The sequence below is a fragment of the Peromyscus leucopus genome, chromosome 5, assembly GCF_004664715.2.
Source record: "Peromyscus leucopus breed LL Stock chromosome 5, UCI_PerLeu_2.1, whole genome shotgun sequence".
Classification (NCBI taxonomy): domain Eukaryota; kingdom Metazoa; phylum Chordata; class Mammalia; order Rodentia; family Cricetidae; genus Peromyscus; species Peromyscus leucopus.
In genome coordinates, this window is record NC_051067.1 from 41923557 (window position 1) to 41950310 (window position 26754).

Consider the following 26754-nt stretch of genomic DNA (forward strand, 5'->3'; position numbering starts at 1 on the left):
GAGATTTTCATTCTGTCAACAAGGGTTTTTATATTACAATTAATATAACAAGCACCAGTGAATCTACACCAGGCTTCCTACAGTTTTAGAAATAGCCACTGGGCTAGGGTGAGCTTGTCTTTAAATGCTGCTTCTCCAGTGCCTTGTGACCAGACTTTACTTGGTGATGGACATTTCACCAGTGAATCGTGGTGGAGGAGCTTCCACTGTGGTAGTTACCAGGGGCTGAGCTCTGTTCAGCTGTCCTCCAGTGACACCTGTTGTGTGAGGACATCTGCTCACAGTGGACTTGTTTACATTCTTTGTCAGCCTTGAGCAGACTCTTCCATATTTCTACTCAGCAGGAAGAGTCCCTAGGATCTTTTTTGTGAATTGGCTTTGCTGTACTACATGACACATTCCAAAGATATCCACTGTCTTGGTGCCTGACTCTGTTCCAACCAGGCTATGTGAGGCTGAGGAGGGTGGTTGTTGGGACACACAGAAGCTACAGTGATGCCACATTTTCTGTTTTAGTTACCTTTTACTTAATAAATACTGTGTGTCTGTGGAAGCTGAGCATCTGGCCAGAGGTGCTTCCCGAGTGTCAGTGTAGTGCATGGGGTGGTGGTGGTGGTGTACAGTATAGATGTATGCTGGGGCAGAGCAGGACTGGGACCTGGAAGAGTCTTTGCTTGGTGTTTCAACTGTGGAAAAAAGTACTTTCGATGGAGTAATAAACAAAAACTTCTTGCTCCTGTTTTTTGGAGGCTGGAAATCCAAGGCAATGGTGATTGAGGATCTGGTAGGACCTATTGTTTTTAAAAAGTTTCTTCTATGAATCCTCCCATAGCCCATTGCACAGTCCAACTCTCTGGGCCAAAGACTCTCCTCCTTCCCCGACCTAGTCACCTACCAAAGGCTCCACTGTCATGTACCGCCACCACAGGCTTAGTTTCATGTAGACGAATCTTAAAAGGTCTTATTAAATAAAAACCTGGAGCCAGCTATAGGGGTGAAAACATGAGAGATCAGAGGAATAGGAAAGACCACAAGCTAACCTCACCTCACTGACACCTCATTCTCCAAGAGAGCTACTTCCTGTATACCCACGCCTATATGCCTTTCTGTTCTGCTCTTTCATTTGCTCTGTTCATCCAGCTAAATCACCTCCTCTTCCTGCCCAGCCCTGTCACTTCCTATCTGTCTGTACAGACCTCCAGACCTCTATAGTTAGTTCTGGGATTAAAGGCATGTGTCACTACAATTGGCTCTGTTCTCAGTGTGACTTTGAACTCACAGAGGTCCAGACAGATCCCTGTCTCCCAAATGATAGGATTAAAGGCATATGCTACCACTGCCTGACTTCCGTGTTTAATGTAATGGCTGGGTTTTTCTCTGATCTCCAGGAAGGCTTTATTTATTAGAGCACAAATAAAGCACCACCACAATTTCAGCTCAGACAGAATAAACACATTCTAAGCTAAGCAGTCCCAGGGCCCTGATTTCTGGACTAACTCAATTTGCCTCCTGGAGCCTCCTTCATCTTTCTTGAAAAAGTGGGCGGGGCATAATAATTAGTTCTTGCAAAGGTTAAAGAAAATGTATGAAAACAATGTAGTTTATTGCCTGGTTCAAAGTCTTAATTGCCAAGGTAACCATTATTGCTCTTATTTTAAGCAAGTGTCCATTACATAGTCTAGTTCCTTTTCACCTGCATGTCCTGAACAGCACTAGAAAGCCAACTTGAACCTGTCCCACCTCATTTTCCAATCGTTTAGGAAGGTAGAGAAAAACTGGAGGGCAAGTGGGAGGCATTACCTGGCAGCAGGAAACTACTAGCTGGATATGTAGGCAGTTTGAGCTGTAGCATAGCCTCTGGCTCCCTAGTACTCCACCCACCATTTCTGAGCAGCTCTACATTTTGAGAAACAGCTCTTGCATTGTGGCCACGCCTTGAATCCTGCTTCTTCAGTGTCTAGCGACCCATTCTCACTTGATGTATGAGCATTGCATTAATGAACCAGAGGAGGAGCGGCTTCCTCAGTGGTGGCGATTTCATCAGGGGCTCAGCTCTGCTCAGCCGTATTCCACTGACCCCTGTTGTGTTTGAGGGGACATCTGCACACTGACCGCCATCACGTCTCGACAGCCATTCTTCTGGTCCCGGTACACTCTTCAAGCTCCAGCATCTCCTGCCGGTGCCCCACCCACTTTCTCTTTGCCAGTCACTGAGCCAGCAAAGCGTCGCTGCTGTGCCTGAGAATGTGGCCTGTGTTTCTGTGTGGTGACATTGACTCTTAGCGCCTTCTCTCTCCCCAGCTGTCGTCTTCCTTTTCCAGGAGAGATGGAAAAGGGGCAGGTGCTTCTTCCTTCTCCAGCCTCTCAGACTATGCCAGCCCTGTCTCTTGTGAGTTTTAACAGCCTTTTATTTGTTGACCTTCTGTCCTGTCCAGTGCCTCTCCTCTTTACAGACTTTTCTCTTCTCCAACAGCAAACCCTTTGATTCCTAGCGTGGGAAATTGTCCCATTACCTGCAGCTCTGATTAGTCCTTAGCTTACTGTTTCTCCATTCCTGTGCTTACTTTGATGTTTTTAGTATATTGGTTACACTGTCACGGTGCCTTCCTGGATGAACAGCACTTCCCTTTCCTTTGAAGCTGGCCTTACAGATATAGTATCTACTAGTTTCAATCAAGTGGTCTCCCCTCAATCTCAGTTTCTCCCTCTTGGTAATACTGTGCAGAATTATCCTGAACCCTTATCCTCAGATATCAGTTAAGAAAGACTTCATTGCTGGTTTATTCTGTATTAAGTTTCCTCCTTGATCCTAGTCTGCTTCTGTCCAGATCTTTTCTATCCTCAGCCCTCTGGTCTGTGTGCTTACCGTGGATGGATAGTTTTGTTCTTAACTGCATGATCTCTAAAATGTTAAAACATCATGCCTAAGTGATACCTGCTCCCATCACCAGTGTGGACTATTATCTGGCACCACTTTCAAATCTTTGCTTGATGGAGGGATGACTTCCATGGACAAACCTTAACTTATCTTTAGAAGAATACAGGGGTTGATGGAATTCTCCAATTGTGAAGAAAAGGGTCTCAGGGGGTTCAGTGTCTGAGTACAAATTATGGATTTTGTACAATGAGAGTTTGCAGGTCAGGTGAGGGGCCGGTCATCTTCACTAAGTGTGTGTTAGACAAACACTTAGAGAGGCTGCTACCCAACTGATCAAGACCAAGAGGGTCTTGGGAAAACCCTACACATCTGTCTACTCATTCCAGATAGGTAGCCCACAAGAGACCTAAGGACAGATACCACTGAAGTCCAACTTGGTGAGACAATGAGTTTTATTAGGTTACTTACAGAAGCAGAGATGACACAAAGACAGCTGCCTCCCCAAAGCTAACACTATCATGGCTTCATAAGGGCTAGAGACCTGGACCTCACTGCACAGCATGAAGGCAGCTCAACAGGTTAAGAGTGTCCTCTCCTGGCGGCTTAGTATCCAAGTCTCCACAGCTCAGCTTGTCCTTGTGTCTTCCAGGCAGTTTGGCTGATCCTTGCTTTTTTTAGGCTTCTGAGCTGAGTTAAGAGTTTTCTTTGCAGCTTGGCACTTCTCAGAGAACTCCCAAGCAGTCTTTATTGTTTACTCTAGGGGAGGGAACAGTCAGGTAAATCTGGTAAGTCTCAGGGACTTCCTGAAGCTATTTTGAGTTATTACTTCTTGTCTTAAGGATCTTCTCTGCAGGGTGGACTGTTTCCATCTCAAGAAAACTCCTACACAACGGATGAGATGTTCATGGTTTCCAGCCTTAATTTGACTGGTCCTTCTTAATTGGTTCCTGGATTTTCAAAGCCTCCTTGCTCATTCCTGCCAGAGCGAATTTTTATTGCCCCATTTTCCCATTTGGATGATTTAGAGAAAGATTTTGCTTGAGCAAAGTGCAATATCCTAAAGAAAAAAAAAAGATTATAGTTGATTATGGGATTTTCTAGTGATCCTGAGCCTCAAATCAGAATCCTAAGCATAGCTTCATAGTCCTGTAATTTCCCCAAGCAATCTGTATCCGAGATATCTGCAGTTTTGAAGTCCCCTTCTGCTTAGTGAATACTGATTCTTTAGACATGTGTCCCTGTGTGTTCATAGCCTTCCTCATCTCTCCAGGTTTCCCTCCCAGCATTTTGCCTAGCTTGCCCCTGCTGTGAATCCTAGCTCCTGCAGAGATCCACGTCCTTACCCAGGCCTTTTGTGAACATATTATGATACAGTCCTGTTGCCAGCCTTCTAGTTTCTTGAGCCGTTTTCACGGCCTGTTGCTTTTCTTTTCGGCTAATACATCTATATGCAATGCAATTTACATTTCTCTTGTGTATACCCATCTCTTGAAATTGATTAGAAGCTCCTAGTGGTCAGCATGTGGTTTAGAATGCTTGTGGCCTGGGGTCTGTCACACTGATCTCTCTTGTCTTTGTATCTACCATGGACTTGAGTTTTGAATAATTACGATAAAAATAACATGTTGCTATTCTTCATTTGCCACACTTAAAAGAATTCCTTTCCATATATTGGTGGAAAGTTTGGTTCCACAAAAGAAACACAGATACATACGCTTTAAGGTAACCACGTTCAAATTGTTGGTGTTTTTTTCCCTCAGTTACTGTGTTTTTATAACATATTTAAAGTATAATTCAGTAGGTGCAAATCTGAGTTAGATTAGACCTTTCAAAAAGCCCATTAATTAAGTAAAGTGCATTCACATTTTGTACTTGGCATTTCAGGGTTTTGCTGATCCTTCCCATAATAGTAGCAATAGTAATAATAATGGCTGCCCTCTAGTCAGCATGCACTGTGCCAGGCAGCGTAAGTGCTCTGCACACAGTGTTTTGTCATATTCCTATAGCCCCAAGAGTTCCCTGTAGCTTTCCTGTTTCATAATTATTCACAGCCTCATTAATTTGGCTTCGAGTGTTCTGTTAGAAAGTTGCTGCATTGAATCCAGCACTGTTCAACACCGCTGCACAGTCAGACGTTAGTAAATCTAGGTCTCTCTTTGGCTGGTTCTGCATTAGCCTCTCTATTATGTTCCTACTTAATGATTCTTCCCAGTAGCAGCAGTCTGGTTTAAACAGAAGCTACACTGTCACAGGTATGCCTGCTCCACTGCTATCAATGACATTTTCAGGGACTGGTTGAGTTAAGAAAGCAAAGACTGCCTTTGCTTAAAAACCAGAGGCTGTTTGCCCATTGGACTGGGTTGTTACAGTAGAGACCATGCAAAGCCATATGTGGCCTGACAGGTTAGCATGTAGGAGCCCGGCTCCTGGGCAGGCAGATTAGCAGGTTGCTTAAGAGTATGGACTTGGTGGGTACTGATTGGACTCAAAGTCAGGCTTGACACTTCCCCTGGGTGTGACCAGGAGCAGTTTCCAATTTTGTAAGGAAGAATTGGCAGTATTCCTAAGTCCTTCCTCGCATGCATGACACTGTGAGATAAGCATTCAGCTCTCTGCTTAACCATGCAGCCATTAGCAGCCAGTTCTCATTCTCCTGTTACACAGAGTAGAATGAGCATCTCATGTTTTAGGCAAATCTGGAACCAGTAATAAAAAATTCTTGAATACATTAAACCGACACTTCAGCTTGGAAAGCTGCAAATCCCAAGCTGTGTAAACATTGACTGCCTGGTCAAAGGCAACTGGTAGATACCGAGCTCCAAATAAAAACACCTGAATTCAGATGGGGCTCTTGATAACAAAAAATGAAGACAATCAGACAGAATTTTGAGAGAACTGCTTTTTAACCTGTGCTGCAGACACTAGCAGCCCTGGGATTTCCTTGCAGTGTTTTTCTTGAGTGCCTGGGTTAGATGCTCAGCTCTGGCGCTTTGACCTGATCATTCTTGGTTGTGGGGGCTGTCCCACACCTCTTGGCATTTTAATGACATCCTGGCTTTACTCATTAGATGCCAGTGGTGCCTCTCCTGCAGTGTGATGAGCAGAAGTGTCTAGACACTGTCAAATATCCCTGGTCAGTGGATAGAATTTCTTCCTATTTGAAAATGAACCAGATAAAAGCTCCCTAGCTTGGCTTTGCATCAAGATTGCCCAGGAGCCATTGCAAATGCAGAAAGGATGGATGAGTGGTTCAAGGTCCATAGATTACTGTTTTTTTATCAAATTCCCTTGGGGGATGATCTCATGATTATTGTTGCATTTGGAAAACACTATTGTGAGGTCCTGGACACTTACTGACTCTTCTGGCAATGGTGTCTAGCTTCCACAGTAAATTTCAATGTCTCTCTTAAAGCCAATTCCTCCATTTCTGCATCAATAACAGTGTCCTAATAATTCTGAGCCTCTCCTTACTTTACATAGCACACACATAACATCTTCAAGAAGTCACTGGACAGCAAGTGAGGAATGTGTGATAAGCCTATGTTATTACGTTAGGCATTTGTGCTGACCTAGAATGCTATTGGTGGGGGAACTTATCCCTCATCTGATTGTTGCAATACTTGAATTTGGTAACTTAGCATCTATTTCTTAAACTTCCTTTAAAATAAAGTGACTAGGGTACTTCCTTTTCTGGGCCTCTCTTTCTCTTTCTCTCTCATAGGGTATTCTATAGAACCTCATATGAACTTACAACGTTACATGTATAGGAAAAGAAAGACAACCAATGTATTTCTTTCCCCGAAAGCAGAGTTTAATTGGGCAAGAGTGAACCCCAACAACCATGCTGCTCTTCCGTTTAAAGAATAGCTTACATTTAGTACACTTTCTAGGTAGGTGGAAAGGCATTCTGCCGACTTGCCTCTTCCCATAAGATTGTTGATTAGTGAAGTTTTAGCAACTCAGGCAGAGTTTGGGATCCAACAGTGTTTGATTGAAACTTTGTGACTAAAACCTTCTTCGTTTCTGCAGTGTTTGGTGTATGTTATGCCTTGTGCTTCCTCTTAAAAAATAGATTAGCTAGAGATTAGTGTATGGTGGCATACACACAGACACACAGACAGGTACACACACACACACACACACACACACACACACACACGACACGGACAAACAGACACAGATATGTGCACACTTACTTCAGTTTGAATGACGCTGTGTCCCTAGAATGATAGAGTTTGCGCTTAGTAAATAAAGACAGCATGTACTTTATCCCTAGGGCCATGTGACTAGGGTGAAGTGTGTCCAGAGCTCTGGGGAGGAAAAGGCAGCCATGGGAAGTAAAACTCCTGCTTGCTCATCTTGTTTCCAGCACACATCATTGCTAAGTGTATCTTCTCAGCCAATGTTGTGGCTATTATGATGACAACTCCTTCCATCTCCCACAGTTCCTTAAGAGCTAATGCTGGAGAGCCTCTTTCTTAAATGGTTCAAGACTCTGCCCATCTTCTCTCCTCTCTGTGGCTTCTGGAACCTGTATCTTCATCCCTTATGGGCTTTGCCAGCCTTTTTAGGGCCACTTTTGCTTCCTTATGCCTGTCCTCATATGTCATATTCTTTTCTGCATTGACACAGAGACCTTCCATCTTTAGAGCCTTTATCAATACCACCTTTCTTAACTGGTTATTGCATTCCTTGCTTCTTTCTGGTTGACATTCATTCTTCCATCTCAGATGTATAAATTTCAGAAAGAGGTCATTTTCGGCTCCTCACACTAGGTAGATGAAGACCCTTGCTATGTGCACCTCTAACACCATGAAGCACACCGCTCACCCACCTTGGAGCCCATTATAGGATGGTCTCTGTTGTTCCAGAGTGTGCTTTGTGTCTGCACAGTGTCTGGCCTACGGCAGAGCCACAACTCAAAGATGTGTTAGTTGAGTCAAGGAGAGAGATGATGCTAGCATTCTCTGTGTTTATCTGTATGGACAGTGTAGAACAATTGTGAACAAAGAATGGCTTTTGAGAGGGTATCATTTTCCTTGTCTTCATTAAGGCTTCTAAATATATTTATGAGGGCCTTATGAGGACCAGTGTGGGTCTTCCCATCGGGACTATGGGACAAGCTTGTGGTAATCTGTTTGGACTTCTCAGGTCTTCATCGATGGCAGGGTGCTTCTAGTTTCTAGCTGTCACGCCACCCTCCTAATACATATAGATGACTATACATTGCTGGTCTGTCTCGCCCTTCCCGGCATCTCTGGTACTTCAGTTTTAAACATTCTCCACTCCACAGTTCCCGCTGCCCCTGGGCACTTTTCTTCTCTTCCTCTTCCTTTGGTAAGGGGTCACCTTATCCTTTCTGCTTGAACTGAAACTGTGTGTCTTCCTAGATTCCCCGCCCCCTCAGCCATGGTAGGAAACTCCTCCTCCTTGTTATGACACCTGTTGCCCTTGCTTGTCAGTGGTGAGGAGCGCAGCCCAGGAGAACTGAAAAACAGCATCAGGTCAAGTACAGTTACAGGAAGAACTTTATATGAGAGGCACTAAGAACGCCAAAACAAAGACAGTGGACACAAAGTAGGTGGTTGTCAACCTAGAACAAGTGAGCACAAGGGCAAACAAACTAGAAACCTTAGAATCGAAACAGTACAAATACAAATGAAATATAAGGTATAGTGTACCAGTTATTTAAAAGAATAAAACACACAAAGTAGGTCTAACTAAAGAGAGAATTGGTGAAAGAGGACAAAAGTTGGGATTCATCCAAAAGGAGGCCTAAACAGAAAGGAATGAAAGTTATGAATGTCGGGCTCCACTGGCCAGGTCCCAGCCTCTGATCAGTAAGTAGCCAGTTCTAATCCAGCGAGAATGAATGCATGGGAGAGAGGCGGTGTTTAAAGAAACTCTACCTAATATTTGATCCCTTTGGAGATGAAGCAGATTTGACCATGAGGAAGAACAGGTTTTGGGTAACTGGATGAGTCAAGGCTTTCTCATATGGAACTCTGGGGACATAGTTCTCTGTCCAGGAGATGGTAAATCAAAAGGCATAGGCCGGGAAATGACATGGTGGTTTTCACTTTCAGATGGTCCAGGGTTGAGAATTATTTGGTGAATTGCAAAATGGAATGAGCATAGTTAGCCTGCTCCTTCAGTGCCCCAGTGAGGAAATAATTATGACATGCCCTGGTATCAGGGGAGGTAGAATTGAGAGCTGTGTCTCCCAGAGTGATGGCGGTACCATTGCTGTGTCCCCTCTGGCCTCTCTTTTTCCCTCTGCAATCTGTGCCTCAGGTTGGACACTGTTCAGTGGCTGCCTCTTTCAAGATTCTCTTGGGTTTTCACTGGCCTCAGCCTCCAGCAAAATCTGCTCTTGTTTGAGAATATATCCCAATTATGCCACTTTCCTCATCTAAAAACCTGTGATGCAACAAGTTTTCACGAGTTTCTGTATATGATCTAGATGGTTTCTGCTTCCATCTGGCCTTTTTAATCTCTTGTATTCTTGTGATGGTGTCAACACTTCCACATTCATCATAGGAATCCGTTTAACTATTCCTTTTCATTTATTGTAGCTCCAGGCAGAATTGCTCATGGAACTTCACATGGTAGCTGCTGTTCATTGCCCCTCTCTGTCTATAGGCAGAATAAAGAGAAAAGTTTGAGGCATCTCCTCAGAATAAACAGACAGCATTGGGACCCAAGACTACAGTGTGAAGGATAGGGAAGATGTAATATTCATTGCAGGTCTGTATTTTGGTAAGCTAGAAGTAGACAAATACAAGTTGAAAATTGAGAGTTTGAGGGTAATAGCTGAACTTGAGCTTGTGGGTGAATATACACACATTGGAAGCAGCCTGAGACAAGTGAGGACTGGAGAGGACCTCAGGGAAGCTGGCTTGGTGATGTGGATATTAAAAACAAAAAGAGAGCTGGAACAGAGAAGCTGATGTTTACAGTTCCAGAGTCAATGTCAAGTTTTGTCATGATTTCTGTGGATAATGTGTTAGGAAGGATCATCTACTAGACTCACAGAAATGCTAAAAGATTATAATTTAAGTAACATTTGTCACCAAGAATTAGCACCAAGTACCCAGAGTCACAGTGTCCTGGATTCTGGTGGTGTCATCTGTGCTGCGTGGCTTTGAGCACCGTACATACACAAAACTCATACAGTTTTCTCAGTAGTGCAGTAGCCTTAGTAATACCCTCTTATATGAATATGTGAGGGCATCAAAATGGCTAGCAGCCACTGTTGCTGTATATTACAAACTGGTCAAGTGAAGACAGACAGTAGAAGTTTGCATTAATGCTTTGCTGAAGGTATGGGAATATGGAGACATGGTGGCCATTGTTTGCATATGTTAGATTTTCCCTGAAAAGCCTGTTTTAATATTCTTCGAGCCTGCATTTCTGCCTCAGGTTGTCACCCTCGCATTAGTGGAACATTTGTTTCCGATTAGGAGGCCCAGTCTCTCCAATGCCTGCTGGCAGATATCTCAACAAACCCATTACAGTTAAGGGAGGGTAAGTTGGCAGAGCATGTCCACTCACAGACATGTGGACTGGTTGTGTAGTGAAAGACCAGTCAGAGGGTGGAAAAGCTTTAGGAATGTGAACTTGCTTCTAAAATTGCCTTTACCGTCAGTTCCCTCCTGTGTTCTTCTGACTGTCATCGTGATAGGTAGTTTTATGTCAACTTGAAATAACCTGAAATCAGCTGAGAGGAGGGAATCTCAATTAAGAAAATGCTTCCATAAGATCGAGCAATAGGCAAGCCTATAGGGTATTTTCTTATTTAGTGATGGTTGTGGGTAGTGCCACCTTTGGGGTCCTGGGTTCTATAAGGAAGCAGGCTGAGCAGGCCAGGGGAAGAAGAAAGCCGGTCGGCAGTGCTCCTCCATGGCTTCTGCATCAGCTCCCTATTGATGTAACCAACCGTCTTATTAAATAAGAAACACAGAAACAATGTAAAAGAGAAAGCCGAGAGGTCAGAGCTCAGAGCTAAAATCTCACCCTTCCTCCTGCTGTCCCAGCTTCGCGAAAAGAGACCTACTTCCTGTCGGTTCGTTTTTTTATAGTATGTCGTTCTGCCTTCTCATTGGTTGTAAACCCAAACACATGACTGCCTCGTCACTGTCTGAATGTACAGCCCCCTAGGTCTTAAAGGCGTATGTCTCCAGTGCTGACTGTATCCCTGAACACACAGAGATCTTATGGGATTAAAGGCGTGTGCCACCACCGCCACACTCTTGCTATGGCTCTAATAGCTCTGACCCCCGGACAACTTTATTTATTAACATACAATCAAAATAATATTTCAGTACAATTAGATTACCACCACAGCTCCCATCTCCAGGTCCCTGCTCTGCTTGAGTTCGTGTCCTGACTTACTTTGATGATGAACTGTGATTTGGAAGTGTAAGCCTAATACACTCTTTCCTCCCCAATTTGCTCTGGTCATGGTGTTTCGTCACAGCAATAGAAACCCTGACTAAGAACAGTGCCATCTTACTTCCATCTTCTCTGCAGTTGACAGAGCTTTCCTAATCCCATGTTTAAACTGAACCTGGATCCTACTTTGCGCTGAGGGCTTCTTCACAGGAAGTCACCTAGTTCAGTCACTTCCCATCTATCAGGGTGGACAGTCACACTTGGTTTTTCTGACTTCTTATTTTCAGACTGTCCACATCTGTATGGTTAACCTTCTGTATATGTGTTTGACTCAAGTAAGCAGATTATTTGACATGGAGGCAGGTCAGCAGATCACAAGACCTGAATCAGTTCACAGTGAGATTCATTCATTTCCATATAGGAAAGGACATCAGTGGTAAGGGCGGGGCAGAGCCCAGGCTGGTGCTGTCTTGAAGCACTTCTTGGAAGGCTTAGTATTGAGAAAAGTTGAGAATAAGATAGGAAGTAGGAAATTGGTTCTTGTTGTCAGAGACAATGAAATTTGGGAAATATTGATAATGAGCAAAATAAAATAGTGAGTGGTTGGAAGGAGACTCGGGAGATCATAGATGACACAAGAGCTTTTGTGTTGTGATTCAGTTTTCAAAAGTTCCTTTTTTATTTGAGGGGTAAAACCATTTCTACAGAATGTGTCAGAGCCTCTAAAAGAGATAACTGTTTATTGTTAGCCTACTAATGTGCTGGAGTGCTAGTTATTTATATCTTTGCTTATCTTCATAGCCAATGAATTTTTTTTTGTGGCACAAATATTGTACTTTATGTTGGTAAAAAAATATTTGATTAGTTCATGAAACTTGAAACAAGTCCTTTTTAATAGACGATTTTTGAAGTGAGTCATCATTTGTCTAGAAATAGGAGACATGGTTTGTCATCTTTCAGGTTCTCATATTAATCTTGGGAGGTGGCTCTGAGCCCTTTATATATATATATATATATATATATATATATATATATATATATATATATGTATATATAAAATTACTGGAGTCTTATTTCATTGATTCACATTGCAACTGCTGTCAAAAATACTGATTTTGCAAGAAGCCGCTAAATTTGCCCCTTGGAAGTATGGTTTTTGTCATTATCTTTCAGATTAGTTCAGGTATTATTATGAAAACGGGATATATGCACAACTCTCAGAACACATCTCCAGACTAACCCTACAGCTCCGAAGTGTGGAACAGTCATAAGATCTTTGCCGGACAATAAAGCTAATAGAGTAGCTGGTGCCATTTGACCCAGTGTCAAGGAGCTAGCTGGGTCATTGTGCATACCAGTTTCTCCAAGTCATAGTGTGCTAGTTGCAGTCAGCCTGCGAATGCTTTCTCTCTGGTACCCTGACATTTGGAAGCTGGGTTTCTTTTCTTTCTGGGCCAACTTTACCCGTAACTGCTGTGCAGAATCTGTTCAATGAGTTTCCGTTGTCTATAAAGCAAAGGAAAATCCCCAGCGCCATGCAGTAGCACTTCAGAGTGTCAGAAAAAAGCCGCTGTCAGTTTCTTTGAAAGCACTGCAGAAAGGATTAGGAGTCTAGGACCCAAAACTTGAGATCCTTGTGGAAAATAGTTTCCCAATTAAAGGGCTATGAGTTATTGGCTGTGTGGGAAGGTCAGTGATCGACGGGGACTAGAGGTTGCTTTGTCCACTGGCTGTGACCCTCCTCAGCTACTTAGCTTCAGGAACAGTCAGAGGCCACAGACAAAGGGAAGTTAAAAACTCTTCAGTGTTGTTCGAATCTTAGATGGTCTTTTAATAAAAAACAAACAAACAAACAAACAAAATCCCAGAGCCAGATATCAGGGTGAAAGCTGAAAGATCAGAGAAGCAGAGCAGCCAGCCACTAGTTCTTACCTCTACGAAATCCTCAGCCTAAAGAGAGTGCGTTGTTTTTTTCTCATGCCTTATATACCTTTCTCAGCCCTGCCACATCACTTCCTGGGATTAAAGGCATGTGTGCTTCTCAAGCAAAGGCATGAGATCTCAAGTGCTGGGATTAAAGGTGTGTGCCACCACTGCCTGACCTCTATGTCTAATCTAGTGGCTGATTCTGTTCTCTAATCCTCAGGCAAGTTTATTAAGGTACACAATATATCACCACACTTCAGGGTTCATAAATTACATACTGCGTGAAGGCCTGTGCATCTAGGGACTGCCAGAGGGTCTCAGAGGCAAATATCTTTAAAGCAAATAGACTCTTGTTGTTCAAATACACAGAACAGAATAGAGATCAAGATGCATCATCACAGGCTAGAGTCACTGTATAGCGGGAGGAAGGATTGGATATTCAGGAATTTATTTAATTTCTTTATTTTTTAGAAAGTATCTGTGAATGTCTAAGCAGGGAGATTACATTGAATGGACCTATTTGGGCTACATGCTGTTCCAAGGATCTTGCAACATTGTCTCAATTTTTATGACTCTACTGTGTACAAGGGATAGCTTTTACTCTGGTTTTGGAAGAGTGGTAATGTACCTAACTTTATCAAACCAGGAACTGCAAAAGCTGGGTGTACCTCAAGGTCTTTCTCTGAAGCTGTTCTAGTCAAGAGAAGGTCAGGAGAACTAGGCAGTGATCATCATTCCAACCAAGTGATTTTCAGGGGTCCTTTCACTGAATCATCCTTTGAGCATGTTTTTCTGTGTCCTAAAAATATTCAGAGTAGATATATTGATGAGTTGAGTGTTGTTTCTAAGAGATCCCCGTGAGCCTGAAGTGTAGCTGTCGGAGTGGAAAACTACAGCCCGCAATGCCCTGTCGCTGACAGGTGTCTGTACAAGCTGGGCTGCTCCTGGCTGCAGCAGGGAGGTGGCAAGGCAGAAACATGGACAGCAACAGATTGGAGAGCTTGAAGATAAACAAGGGGCTGCATAAAGTCCCCAAGCCAGGATTTTTGGCCAGCAGTCAGGAACAGGTGGTTGAGTAGCCAGGAGTGGCCAGAATCACCCCACGCTGAACCAGGAGGGACTCTGATGAGGGATAACAGCTGAGGGGTCTCCTGGGAAAAAGGCTCCTGGCAGGCTGGTCTGGTTTCCTCCTAAATAAACAGCCCTCAGCAGGTCTCTTATGCCTTAAAGGGCTATATACCCTGAGTTAATAGAGTGTTTTTTTGTTTTTGTTTTTGTTTTTGTTTTTTATCGAACAAGCAGACAGAAAGAGAAAGGCTCCATTTTAAGGGGTGGCAGGACAGCTCTGGAGAGCCGCTGATCTGTGCAGGGGTTCCACTTGGGACCAAACGTCAGAATAAACATCAGAAAGGGGGGTGAGGATTCTGAAATGTGTGCTACTGCATTTTTCTAAAGGAAGTGGGGCAGGTGGAGAGGGAGAGGAGAGAGAGAATCAGCATATAGGTATCAAGAGCTATGCCAGAGATGCAGACTTCTAGAAAACAAGACATTTCTGGCATCTTAACTTATTTTGTGAAAAGTAGATAAAAATCTTTTTATGAGGAATCTGCTTTCTGGACTTACAAACTTGGATCAATTAAATGAAGTGAAAGAACTCCCTTGGAGAGCAAAAGATGAAATGAGAGGAATAAGTCCATTAAAGGAAGGCTAACATTACTGGTGCCATAACAGTGGCAGAGCACCTGTCTAGCAGGTGCAAGTCCTAGGAACACTTCTACACACACAGGGAGAAAGAAGGTAACTAAGTTGCCAAGAAGAAAAAGAAACCTGAGCCATTAAGTATATGTATATGACATGCTGCCAACCAGGTTCACATGGAAATTCAGAGTTCATTTGACAGATGAGTATTACAAATAACACAGATGAGTGTTACAAATATTAGCAGGTCAGCTCACTGTGGCTAAAAGAAAAGGAGAAAAGATTGTGGCTCTCGGCCTCTGTGTATGCAGAAATGTGGCCATGGTCTGGTGCTCCAGGTTCTGAAACTCAGGCCTGCCTTTCTGACCTCAATGCACTGTGTAGTTGGGAAGCTACTTTTCACTTTTAAAATAAAAAATCTTCAGAAATTTAGCTGTATGAGTCTATATATATCTTATAAAACCATACTTAAGCAGTTGAAATAATTTACTTTCAACATTTGAATCCAGATGATTTCTAATAGAGTTGAAAACAGATTTTTAGTTCTTTGGGCAGGGTGTTGTGGCATTACATCTTAGGGGGTGGCATTGCATTTTAGATCTGTTTTTTGCTTTTAGGCTTTTTCTTTCAGTGACTTCCTGGTTAGCTTTAACTGTAAACTTAACAGCCCACAGTCATCCAAGAGGAGAGCCTCAAGTGAGCAGTTGCCTGGGTTGGATTGGCCTTTGGGCATGTTTGTGTGGACTGTTTTGATTATTAGTTGATGGGGGACTGCAGGTCTTCGTGGCATCATTCTTAGCCAGGTGGCCCTGGACTGTATAAGAAATCAAGTTCATGAACCTGTGAACAAGCCAGTAAGCAGCATTCCCTCATGGTTCCTGCCTCCAGGTTCCTTTCTTGAGTTCCTGTCCTGACTTCCGTCAATGATGAACTGAGACCTGGAGGTGTGAGCTAAAATCCCTTTCCTCCTTGAGTTGATTATGGTCATAGTATTTTATCAGAGCAGCAGGAAGGAAGCCGGGACACTGAAAGGAGAAGTGTCTGGCCAGTCTTAGAGATCTATGGCTGAATGTGTTGCTCAGGTTGCTGTTCTCCCAACCTTGAAGAATTGGACAAAGATAGAAACAGCTTGTAGAACATCTTAGACGAGTGTTATCTAGCTAGACCACTGGCAAAGATGGTGACTGACTTAGAACTTACTGGTCAGCCAGCCAGTTGATGCAGAACTCAAAGGTTTCTACAAGAAGTGAGAAAAGTATGATGCCAGCCCTGGGCTTTCCAGTTTACTATCTTAGTCTGACTTGAGAGTAGCTTGTCTTGCCTTTTAGGTACTGCTTACTGATGATGCTGGCCTGTGGTCTGTGTCCTCATCAGCTGGCTGGCTCCAAGCCATGCCTTGCATTTCTCCTGAGCCCAAGTCTGTAAAGAGTAGTGACAGCTTTTGTGGATCTGAGAGCTCATGGCCAACAGCTGCTGAGAGCCACCCAGTAGTGGAATATGTTGTTAGAAGTGTGAAACCCACCCATTATTCCAGCCTCTCTCTTAAAATAGTTTGCTTCTTACTTATACATTCTTGTTTCTTAATCCACTTCATAATTATTTGACTAGTGATTTCAGAAGTGAACCCAGGATGTAGTTTAAGCAGGCAAGTGCTCTATGAGCGTATTGGTTTTTTTTTTTTTTTTTTTTTTTTTTTTTTTTTTTTTAAAGAACAGTTAGCTTTATGATTTCCAGTTACTATAAACATTGAGTCTCTCTACTGGCACCTACATTCTGTGATACTTCTACTGAGGGTGGAGAATGGTGGAAGTCACAGGTAAACTAAGATTCCTTGTTCTCAAGGGACAAGAAGAAAAGACCATATGCAAAGTGCTCAGGAGTGAGTCATTTTTGTTCCAGATGAAAAGTGAAAATAATTATGTCTTTCTGGCAACATCAGGGACATGTACTTGGAGAAGGTGGCTTTGACATGGATGATAAATAATTTGTAAGATCCCAGTTGTTAGAGGTAGGGCAAAGAGAAAGGGGGCATTCTTAACAGAGCACATGGTGCCACAGTGAAATTGTGGATCTGGCATAGTTATTTTAACCGTCTACAATATTTAGAAGCATGGGTCATTTGTACCGAGGGGACTCTCTTGACAGCAGACTCTGGAACTTACGGATTTACATACTTCATAGGTAGCAGTGATCACCAGAAATCCGTGGAAGATGTTAGAAGAGACACATATGTAAAATTTGAGGGAAAAGTTGAATTTTGTTTAATGACATTTGACATGGTGATTAGACAATAAGACTGGAGATGTGGAGACTTAAACTTGTAGGCATTTGGGGATGGCACCCCAGAATAAAGGTGGTAGATACAACTCGGAAAGAAAAAGAGGTTGTGAGGATGATGACGACACCATAAGATGTGCTATCTTGTACATGTTTGTGTCACAGAAGGGAGCAGAAGAAAGCGAAAGCAGGACAGGTTCTCGGAAATGTGCCTGGTAGACCTGCCAAAATAAGTACACGGCGTGTAGGAATTCAGACAGCCAGTCTGCGCTGAGCCGGTGGTCCAGCATCTGACCGTAAACTTATGGAAGCAGTTACTAATTAAGGGTTGATGTCACAGAGGCTTCTTGGTCTGGAGAAGCAGAATTCAGGATGCCGTGGTAGCAGGTGCTGTTGGAGGCTCCATCTAAGGGTTGAGTTGGGTTGAGAAGGCAAGAGTTCTGAAGAAGAGGAGTTCTGAGGAGGAGGAGGAAGAGGAGAGGAGGAAGTGGTTAGGGTGATGTAATAATGTGACCATCAATAGCACATACCTACAACTGGATATCAGATTTGAGTAACTTGAAAAAGTGGGAGCTAATGATTTCCAAGAGCCACAATGTCACATGAAGCTAACGGGAAAAGGAAGGTGTGAACGGCTGTCAGTTAATTGGATTAAGGTTTAATTATAGCAGATAGGAGAAGGGTCAGAAAGTGGGCCATAGAGCCAGCCCCATCTTATGTAATCGTGATTTTAATTGGCTGAGATGCATTTTGAATGTTCAGCTCACCATTGTTCCTTTTGTGCTGTGAGAGTTTTTGTTTAATCTTTCTATATTCAAGTTTGTAAGTTTTTCCAGTTTCATGGTCTTTATTCTTTTCACATATTCAACTTCAGAATGTTCCAGATAATAGTATCCCAGAGACGTCTGTCTTTTTAAAATGGGTTCTATATCTATGAATCAGATGTGAATTAAAACCCAAGTCATTGTCTGAGTCCTAGATTTAGAGGTTTGACTTGGTTCAGAAACCTTGTCCTTTTGCAGCAACCATGCCCTTTTGTCTTGATCTGCCTCTAGTGTGATTTCATACTGAAGCCTGGCCTTGTTATCTAGATCTTGTCTTTGAGGACACAAGAAGTAAGATATGGGGCAATGGGGCTCTCTGATAGGACCCATCCTTACATCTTCATATCCTGAAGGGGTCTGCCAACTGGAAATACAAAGTTGTCATCTTACTAGAAGGAGTTTTCTGTTTGTTTGATATTCTTTGTTTTTATTTTTTGAGATAGTCTTACTGTGTAACCCAAGTTGATATTGAATTTGAGATCCTCTTGCCTCTGCCTCCAGAACCCTGGAATTAGAGGCCTGTATCCATGAAAATTTGTTCCTAAAGTTTCTTGCCATTTGGTTTTAAGAACCCATTTGCTTTCTAGTTCACAGATGCAGTCAGTGGACAGGCCCTGGCAAAGACCAAGGAATTGTTAATGTAACAACTATAGTCGATCACCTCAGGATGTTAAGCATACCAGATTCTGGGCATTTCTCAAGAATTCTTGTTTCCCCTGGACATAATGCTAAGTGAAATAAGTCAGACTTGAAAAGCCAAATATAAGCTTTAAATTATGTGAGAACGCTGAAATAATCTCAAGTTGAGAATTAAATAGTGTTTACCGGAGCCTAGAAAGGGGTAAATGCACAGTACAGAGAGAGGATAGTTAATGGGGACAGGGATGCAGCTGGATAGGAGGGACTAATTCTGGTGTGGTGCTAGGTGTTGAAGCCAGGGTTTCACCCATCCCAAGCATGTGATGATGTACCACTAAGCCATGCTCTAGCCCAGGAAAAAATAATCAATCTCTAATATTTTGAAAGACAGTAGGATAACTGTGTTCAAAAAGAATTGATTGAAAATTTTGAAACAGCTGGTAAAAATGATTTTGGGTGTTCCCAACACACAGAAATGATGTGTATCTAGGGAAGTAGATGTGTATGTCATTAGTTACCCTGAGCCAGTTTCTACACACTGTGCAGCATGTAATGAAATGCCATGCTACAGCCCAAAAAATGTGTGCAGGTAGCATGTCGATTCAAGTGTATCTAAGGAATTAAACAGAAGGTAAACTTTAAAAAAATATGTGGTTCCATTTCCCTGCCCACTGTGTGCATAGCTGCAGACAGAGATAAACATTGCTTTGTGCCCAGAGAGGGGATGTGGTGGTGGAATTCTTTCTGGGTACTGCCCTTCAGCTCAGTCCTTCGGTGGCCTACTGAAGCCTGTGGAGGGACAGAGGAACAGTGTTTAGAATTCCCTTGCAGACAGGCAGCCTTTGCTCAAGGCCAAGGATGAGTTTTGTCAGCAACCTTGGAGGGCAAGGAGCCTAACCATTTTAGGACTCTTTACTCTTTTGAAGTAATTCCTATGTAGTTATAACCATTTAATTTTCATAACAGCCCTTAGGTTGGGTAGCAGCTATCCTCATTTACAGGTCAGCTAGCAATGTTTAGAAGATTAAGGTAACAACAGCTTACACTGCAGATACAGTAAGCTACCAGTGTCTCAGCTTGCCAGTCTGAGTCAGAATTTCTACCTGAGTACCACAGTGCTGGCTCTTCAGAGGGGCAAAAGTGCTAGCTTTTTTAGCTTTTTTAATGGGTGCCTTTCCAGCCCAGAACTCTGTGTGTGTGTGTGTGTGTGTGTGTGTGTGTGTGTGTGTGTGTGTGTGTGTGAGATTTGTCTTCCTGTCTCCCCTATATCCGTTCCTTGTCTGGGGTTTATTCTGGTTGACACGCTCCTCTCATCCCTCTTCTCTTGCTGACAGCCAGTGTCTGCTGGTATCTCCTCAGTGTGTGGGGGCAGGCAGAGCACAGCTGTGCAGTTCGGGCAGGAGCACAGCTGTGGTCAGCTGCCAGTTGACACAGCGGCACATGGTGTCACGATCGCATTTCTCGGGTGGTTCAAGCTGCTGAATCAGTGGCATTTACTGGGGCCACAGTTGGGTGAAAAGTCTACATACCTGCAAGAGCAATGGTGTGTCTCCCCAAATCCCATGTGCCACATGTTCTCATAAAATTATCGTGGATGAGGGGCTGGGGAGATAGCTCAGTAATTAAAATTTCCCATTGTTCTAGAGCACCTGAGTTTAGTTGCCCAGCACTCACATTAAGTGGCTCATAGCCACTTGTAACTCTAGTTCCAGGGGGCTACAGTCACCTCTGTGTGCACATGAGCCCCTCCACACACATAGACACATAATTAAAAAATAAAGTAAATCCTAAAAAAATCATGAATGAGAGCATGTTTGCATAAAACCAAAAAGTTGCTTGCCTGATTCATATACAGCTAGAGGGGACTCTGTGTCCACCTTGACCTTAAAGGTTCCCATTTGATTTTAATAAGACACATTTAAATATGATGATAATTTTCATCATAGAAACAAGGACCTTAGAGGTAATGAATAGTTAATGGATTTGATGGTGACACCTAGTAGTTTGTTACCCCGAGAAAAGTAAGACATCCATTGACAGCTAAGAATAGCAAATATAGGTTTTCCTCACTTAAACTTTTTTGTTAGTAGTTTCTTTTTGTTGTTGTTGTAGTTTAAAATGTTGAAATGAAACTAACCGTATTTCCTTTTTTTCCCCAGAAAAAACCACTGTCTGCAATAATAAAGGAAGTCTGTGATGGGTAAGTGTCACTCGGGACTCAGCTGAGGCTCTTTAGTCTGTACATTCTAGGCAAATAAAATATCTGCAGTGGAGTGGCGAACAGTATTCACAGCATTATAAGTACATGCTAGCCAAGTATATGTTCCTAACTCAGCACTCCATCTGCCCAGAGTCGCCCACAATTCCTGTGTGCAGGTTGCACCCCATTCCACCCGTCTTAACCATTCTTTCTCCAAGAGCAGACAGTGAACTAGGTGGGTGTTGCACTGTAGGCTTGCTTTTCTTTGTTTTGGGAAATCGGTTGGGAAGTTTGGCCTTCCCGGCAGGGAGCGATCTAAAGGTTCCTGGGGTTAAGCACACACTCCATCTGAAAAACCCGAAAGGACCCAAATGCCAGAGAAGATGCGGAGCCTCACATGCCATGGGGCTTTCCTGTTTTCCTGCCTGTGCTGACAGTCAGGGAGAAAGCACATTTGGGAGTTATATGAGATGTGGTGACTGGCACAGCAGAACTGGTAGTCTAGTCTGTTCCTGATAAATGCCCGAGACCTGGAATTCTTAACTGGAGCGTTCCAGTAGGTGTCAGGCATACCAAACGAGAGTTTGGAATTCTGAGACGACTGAAGCATGTTGATTGCCTAAAATGTGAACCGTTTTCATTTCCTTTGCTTTTATCTCTCCGCTTCAGTCTCTTATAAAAGTAAAGAATGATGCGTTTAATATTGCACCGGTCCCACCTCTGGTGTTGGAGATGAAATGCTGAGAGTAGGATTAGGCCTAGGCAGCCACCTGTGAGATGACTGGAGCCTGGGTAGTGAGGTAGTGAGGGTGACCCGATGCTGGAGCCTGGGTAGTGAGGTAGTGAGGGTGGGCCGATGCTGGAGCCTGGGTAGTGAGGTAGTGAGGGTGGGCCGATGCTGGAGCCTGGGTAGTGAGGGTGGGCCGATACTGTAGCCTGGGTAGTGAGGGTGGGCCGATACTGGAGCCTGGGTAGTGAGGGCGGGTAGTGAGGGTGGGCCGATGCTGGAGCCTGGGTAGTGAGGGTGGGCAGATGCTGGAGCCTGGGTAGTGAGGGTGGGTAGTGAGGGTGGGCCGATGCTGGAGCCTGGGAAGTGCGGGTGGGCAATTATTCCTTTGTCTTGGGAACTTACTTCCTTGTAACAAGTACTATACTGGCCCCATTTGACTCCTAGAGAGTTTAATTAATCTTAACCCTATAAAACTACTAAAGCAGAAACCGCCACTTTCATGTTTCTGATTATTTATGCTTTTGTTTTAAAGGTGGTCTCTTGCCAACCATGAATATTTTGCACTGCAGCACGCTGATAGTTCAAACTTCTACATCACGGAAAAGGTAGGCGACTGCATTGTTTAATCTGGGGGTACTCATACTAAAGGGAAGTAAATCACTGCCATTTTTTTCTGTTTAGGGCTAGTCAAAATTTTATGTCCCTACCCTCTGTGACAATAGGGTCTGTAAAGCAAAAAACTGCTCATTGTCCCTGCAGGTGGTGGCCCTCTGGCTATCAGGGTGGTGTAGTTAGATGCCTGGAAACGCCTTCAGAAATTACCTTTTCTTCCCAGAAGACCTTTGGGGCTTTAGGAGCGATCAGATTTTCTTTTCACATTCCTGGCTGCAGATGGAGAGGTAGCAGTTAGACTAGGGTCCGTGGCAGGTGTTGGTTGTGTTTAAGTATACCTTTGGTGTCTTTAATTCAGTCCATAAACACTTGTTTTCCATTGGATTATTTTCTCAATACTTTTTTACTTTTGCTGCACCTATATAATTTGCACACTTTACTTTGTGAGATAGAGGACACAAATAAAGAAAAGTTAAATGTTGGCAGTTACATTCTATCACTGTGTGTGGTTTCATTCATCAGCCATGGGCAGTGAAATCGATTGAGATGATTGCAAAACCTCAAACTTGAGAATAGCACAGAGTGGCTCAGAGTGTGTATCCTGTGCTTTTTGTGAAATATTTTTCTCATATACCTGCATATTGAGCGTGTAGATTGGACTGATTCTTCAACCTGTGTTGTGATAAGCCAGCCACTTGGTCACAAATGGCTCTGCCTTTGACTAATGAATGTTGATTTGTGTCCACCAGTGGCTGTCATATCCCTTTACCGAAGAAAGACCCAGAGTATAATCATCTCAGGGGGAGAGAGAGAACCTCTCACAAGGACAGGTTCTCAAATCTCAACACCAGAGACTGAACGGGGAGCTTTAGAGAGGTCCTGAAAGTTTCCATTTAAGGGACTCTCCAGGGAGTTCTGGTATAGTATAGCCACAGATTTCTCAAAGAGGAAAGAGCCCTTGTGCTTTAGGGACAGACAGGTCTCCTTTCTAAGGAGGCAGACCTACCCCCATGGGGGCGGTGAGCTCTGACCCCAAGTTGTTACAAGGTTAGATTGAGAAGTGGATGTTTGTACTGCCGTTTCTTAGAATGATTTTAAAAATCACTATCAAAAGCATCATATAGCATTGTGTCATCCTTTTTTGAGCTAAATTTCATCTATGCTCAGAAAATCCAAACTGCCAAGAATAGGGGGACATTCATTATTTTTTGAGGCACTGGAATCATTTTTGGAGGGGAATCTTGTTTGCCTAGGGAATTCTCACTGTTGGGTTTCAAAGGGACTGTCTGCATGTGTCTGCCATCAGTTCCTCAGCACACAGTCAGAGAGATTAGCCTTTTATTAAGAGTTTAGAGAGTGAGAAAACTCATCTTCCCAGTCACGGTCCTTTGTTTGTAAATAACATGTCACCACTCTTCTTGTCCAGCTGTGCGTGCTTATGCGAGTCACAGAGATGGGCGTGCCCAGTGTAGGACAGCAGTGCATCTTGAGATGCACTGGGTCAAACCTGGGTTACTACCAGACTGCATCCCAGTTTTTTGCAAAAAAAAAAATAGGGACCCCTTTCCAATTCTTAAAATAGTGTAGTTAACATCCTCTTGTTACCTACAACCCAGTGAGTTGTTAGGCAATGTCTGTGTCACCATGGTAACCAGTGACTAATTTTTGAAGCTTGTACATGCCATTAGTTTCTGACTTTCACTTGCTAGGAAATGATTGTTCCTCTCCCTGACAAAAATCCCCTGTAATTTAAAAAGGGAAATATTCTTTAGCTCTGGCCCAACATGGGAACACATGAAGGGATTGAGGGATGTTGGAATTTCTCCCCAAAGATTCTCAAGAAGGAACCCCTCCCCCGCCTATTTTTCTCATGTTATCTGAACCCATTTTTAAAAATAGTTCTTGTTTACTCTTTGGACCATGGGGACAATGTCATGTTAAGGAGCATTTTGTAGAAGTATAGTATGAAAAGTTTGTAGGGGACATTAAAAAAGCATCTATTTGCAAGTTCAGATTCTGGCTCAGAAACATAAATTCCAGGATAGATGAGTGGTGTGTGTGTGTGTGTGTGTGTGTGTGTGTGTGTGTGTGTGTGTGTGTGTGTGTTTATGTGCCTGTGCATGCACACAGGTGTAACTGTTTCAGTGAAATTTCTCATTTTGAGGCAGAATGGTAGTGAGAAGGTACCCAGTGTTTTTAGCCGTCACCTTCATCGCAGTCTCTCTCATGAGGTAAGCATCTTCATGTGAATGGAGGAAATGGGACCAAAGGAAGTTATAAGACAATTTATTTGGGCCAGATACACCAGAAGTGACCAAGCCCAGTTTGGCCCTGGTAACTCTGCTGCCTGAACTCCTGTGTGTTGATACGTTGACATCTGGCTGGCCATCTTGATCCCCATTGCCTCAGGAATCACAGGACAACAGGACCATCGTTAGCAGTGTTAGTGTGGGACTTTCTTTTCCTGGTGTAGTAGGGGAATTTACATCAGGTGTAACGTCCATGAACTCACTAGAGTTACAAACCCTTTTGCCTGCCTTTGCTATAGATTATGTGACCTGCTGGGATAAGGACTGTGATTGTACTAATGGCATCTTTTCTTTTTAAGGGAATGAGAAAATTACCTTGTCCTCTTTAACTCTTAAGTATGCAGAAAGGGGAGGAAGTAGGGTTGTTTGGGGGCCATCTGTGTTCTGCTCTCCTCTTCTCCTAAGTGCTCTGAATTCTGTGTTCCAGAATTTCTGACAGACAGCACTGTGTGGCCTCTGGGACAGGGCATCCTGTTCTAGGGGGTTATTGTACAGATCCCATTGTCATCAGAGTGAAACCAGTACCCCAAAGTCCCTGAAGCCCTATCATCAGCAGAGAGGAAAGCCTGTGTGGGAGCCAGTGACAGCAATGGAGAGCCAACTTCCTGTCCTGATTTCCAACTCGGATTTCTTTTTCCTGAGTTCCACCCTTGCCAGAGGGCCTGCGGAGGCCAGTCAGCCCTGCCCCTGACTGAAACCACTGGGTTCTGATCTTTGTGACTGACAGGTCAAGAACCTTCTCAAAGATAGGCATTTCAAATTGAGCAAGCCCAAGCCCAGGCTGGTTATAAACTTCCTCGCTCAGCAAGGTTCTTCTGTAAGAGTCAGGATTCTTTTGATAAGGAGTCACTCTGTGCTCTGTTCACACCTCCAGAGTTGGCCAGTTTCTCGAGGCCTAGTTCTTAGCATATGTGAGTGAAGAGAAAGGCTGCTGGACCCCACCTTGCTCTGATCAGCCCTCGTGGGTTTCCTAAACTCTAGGCATTTTTGCCCTTGGCCTCTTCTTCCTTTCTGACACTCCAGGCTGGTGTACCTTCTGAAAAGCATAATATGCTGCTGACTTCTTTGCTTGCTTTGTGACCAAACCAGACATTTGCTAACAGTGCTTATAGAGGCCATGTTCGCTGCTTGCATATTTGTTCGTAGCCTTTGTCAAGTACGGGACTCTTGTAGACAGGCTGCTTGTCTCAGGCTCATTGCTCATATCTGGAGTGGCCAGAATGAAATGGCCATTCTAGGAGGAAAAAGACACACATAGGTACATTCAATACAAGAAACATGGCAGGTTCCTGGTGTGCGTCAGGCACCCTACCAAGCTTTGGGTGTAGTTCCACAGTTCCAGCCTTCCTCATTCTCACAGGTAGACCCTTACCCATATCCCTTGAATGAAATGACAGTAAGTGCCACAGAGGAAATAAAGTCTTCAGGAAGTGATGTTTACGTGAAGGTCTACAGAAAACAGAGGGTAGAGATACAGACAGGGGTGAAATGGCTCAGATTAGTAGCTGGATGTGAACTCTCAGAACCTGAGAGGCCATGGTAAGACTATTGCCCTGCATTTGAGGCCAGCCTGATCTACATAGTGAGATCCTGTCTCAGAAAATGGAGCCAAACTCAATCAAATAATAAAACCACACAAACAAAACAGGCCCAGAGTTTTTATTTGCAAAGATCAGGCAGAAAGAGCCAAGGCTGAGGTGGGCTAATTATGGCTAGACAGTTTTGCATAAACCACAACTGTTTAGTCCTTTTAAGGGTGTTTTTAAGACTTTTAGCTTTATTATAAAACTGTAAGAAAGCCCTGAGGTAATTTTAAGCTGGATTTGACCACAAATGTTTGGGATATTATTACTCTGATTGATTATGTTGGAAGCCTAAGTGAGTCTATGGTAGAAACTATGAGAAAAACCAGTTCATTGTGGATAGGAAAAGAATTCAAGGTTGGCTTGAAACACACACAGAGATGGACACAAATGCCGGCTTCTGTTCTCGAATCCAAGGAGAAAATGGGACCAGATGGCACCTTTGAAATATCTGCTTTCATCAGGGTGTGGTGGCCCACGCTTTCAATCCCAGTACTCAGGAAGCAGAGGCAGGTGGATCTTTGAGTTTGAAGTAGGCCTGGTTTACATGGAGAGCTCCAGACTAGCTAGGACTACATAGTGACACCCTGCTTTTTAAAAAAAAAATAAGGAAGAAATATCTGCCTTCATAAAGCTCACTGTTCATCACCTCTTTGACAACTTATTAATTAAAATTTTTTGTGA

At 43.4% G+C, this 26754-nt stretch overlaps 1 protein-coding gene across 1 annotated transcript in view; it reads left to right on the forward strand.

The window, feature by feature from the left end:
- The window catches only part of Elmo1 (engulfment and cell motility 1), a 434336-nt gene that overhangs the window by 3027 nt on the left and 404555 nt on the right, over window positions 1–26754 (forward strand). The window contains 2 exon segments of the mRNA XM_028855855.2: window positions 20796–20836; window positions 22099–22171. Of these exon segments, the coding sequence (XP_028711688.1) occupies window positions 20796–20836; window positions 22099–22171 (114 nt within the window).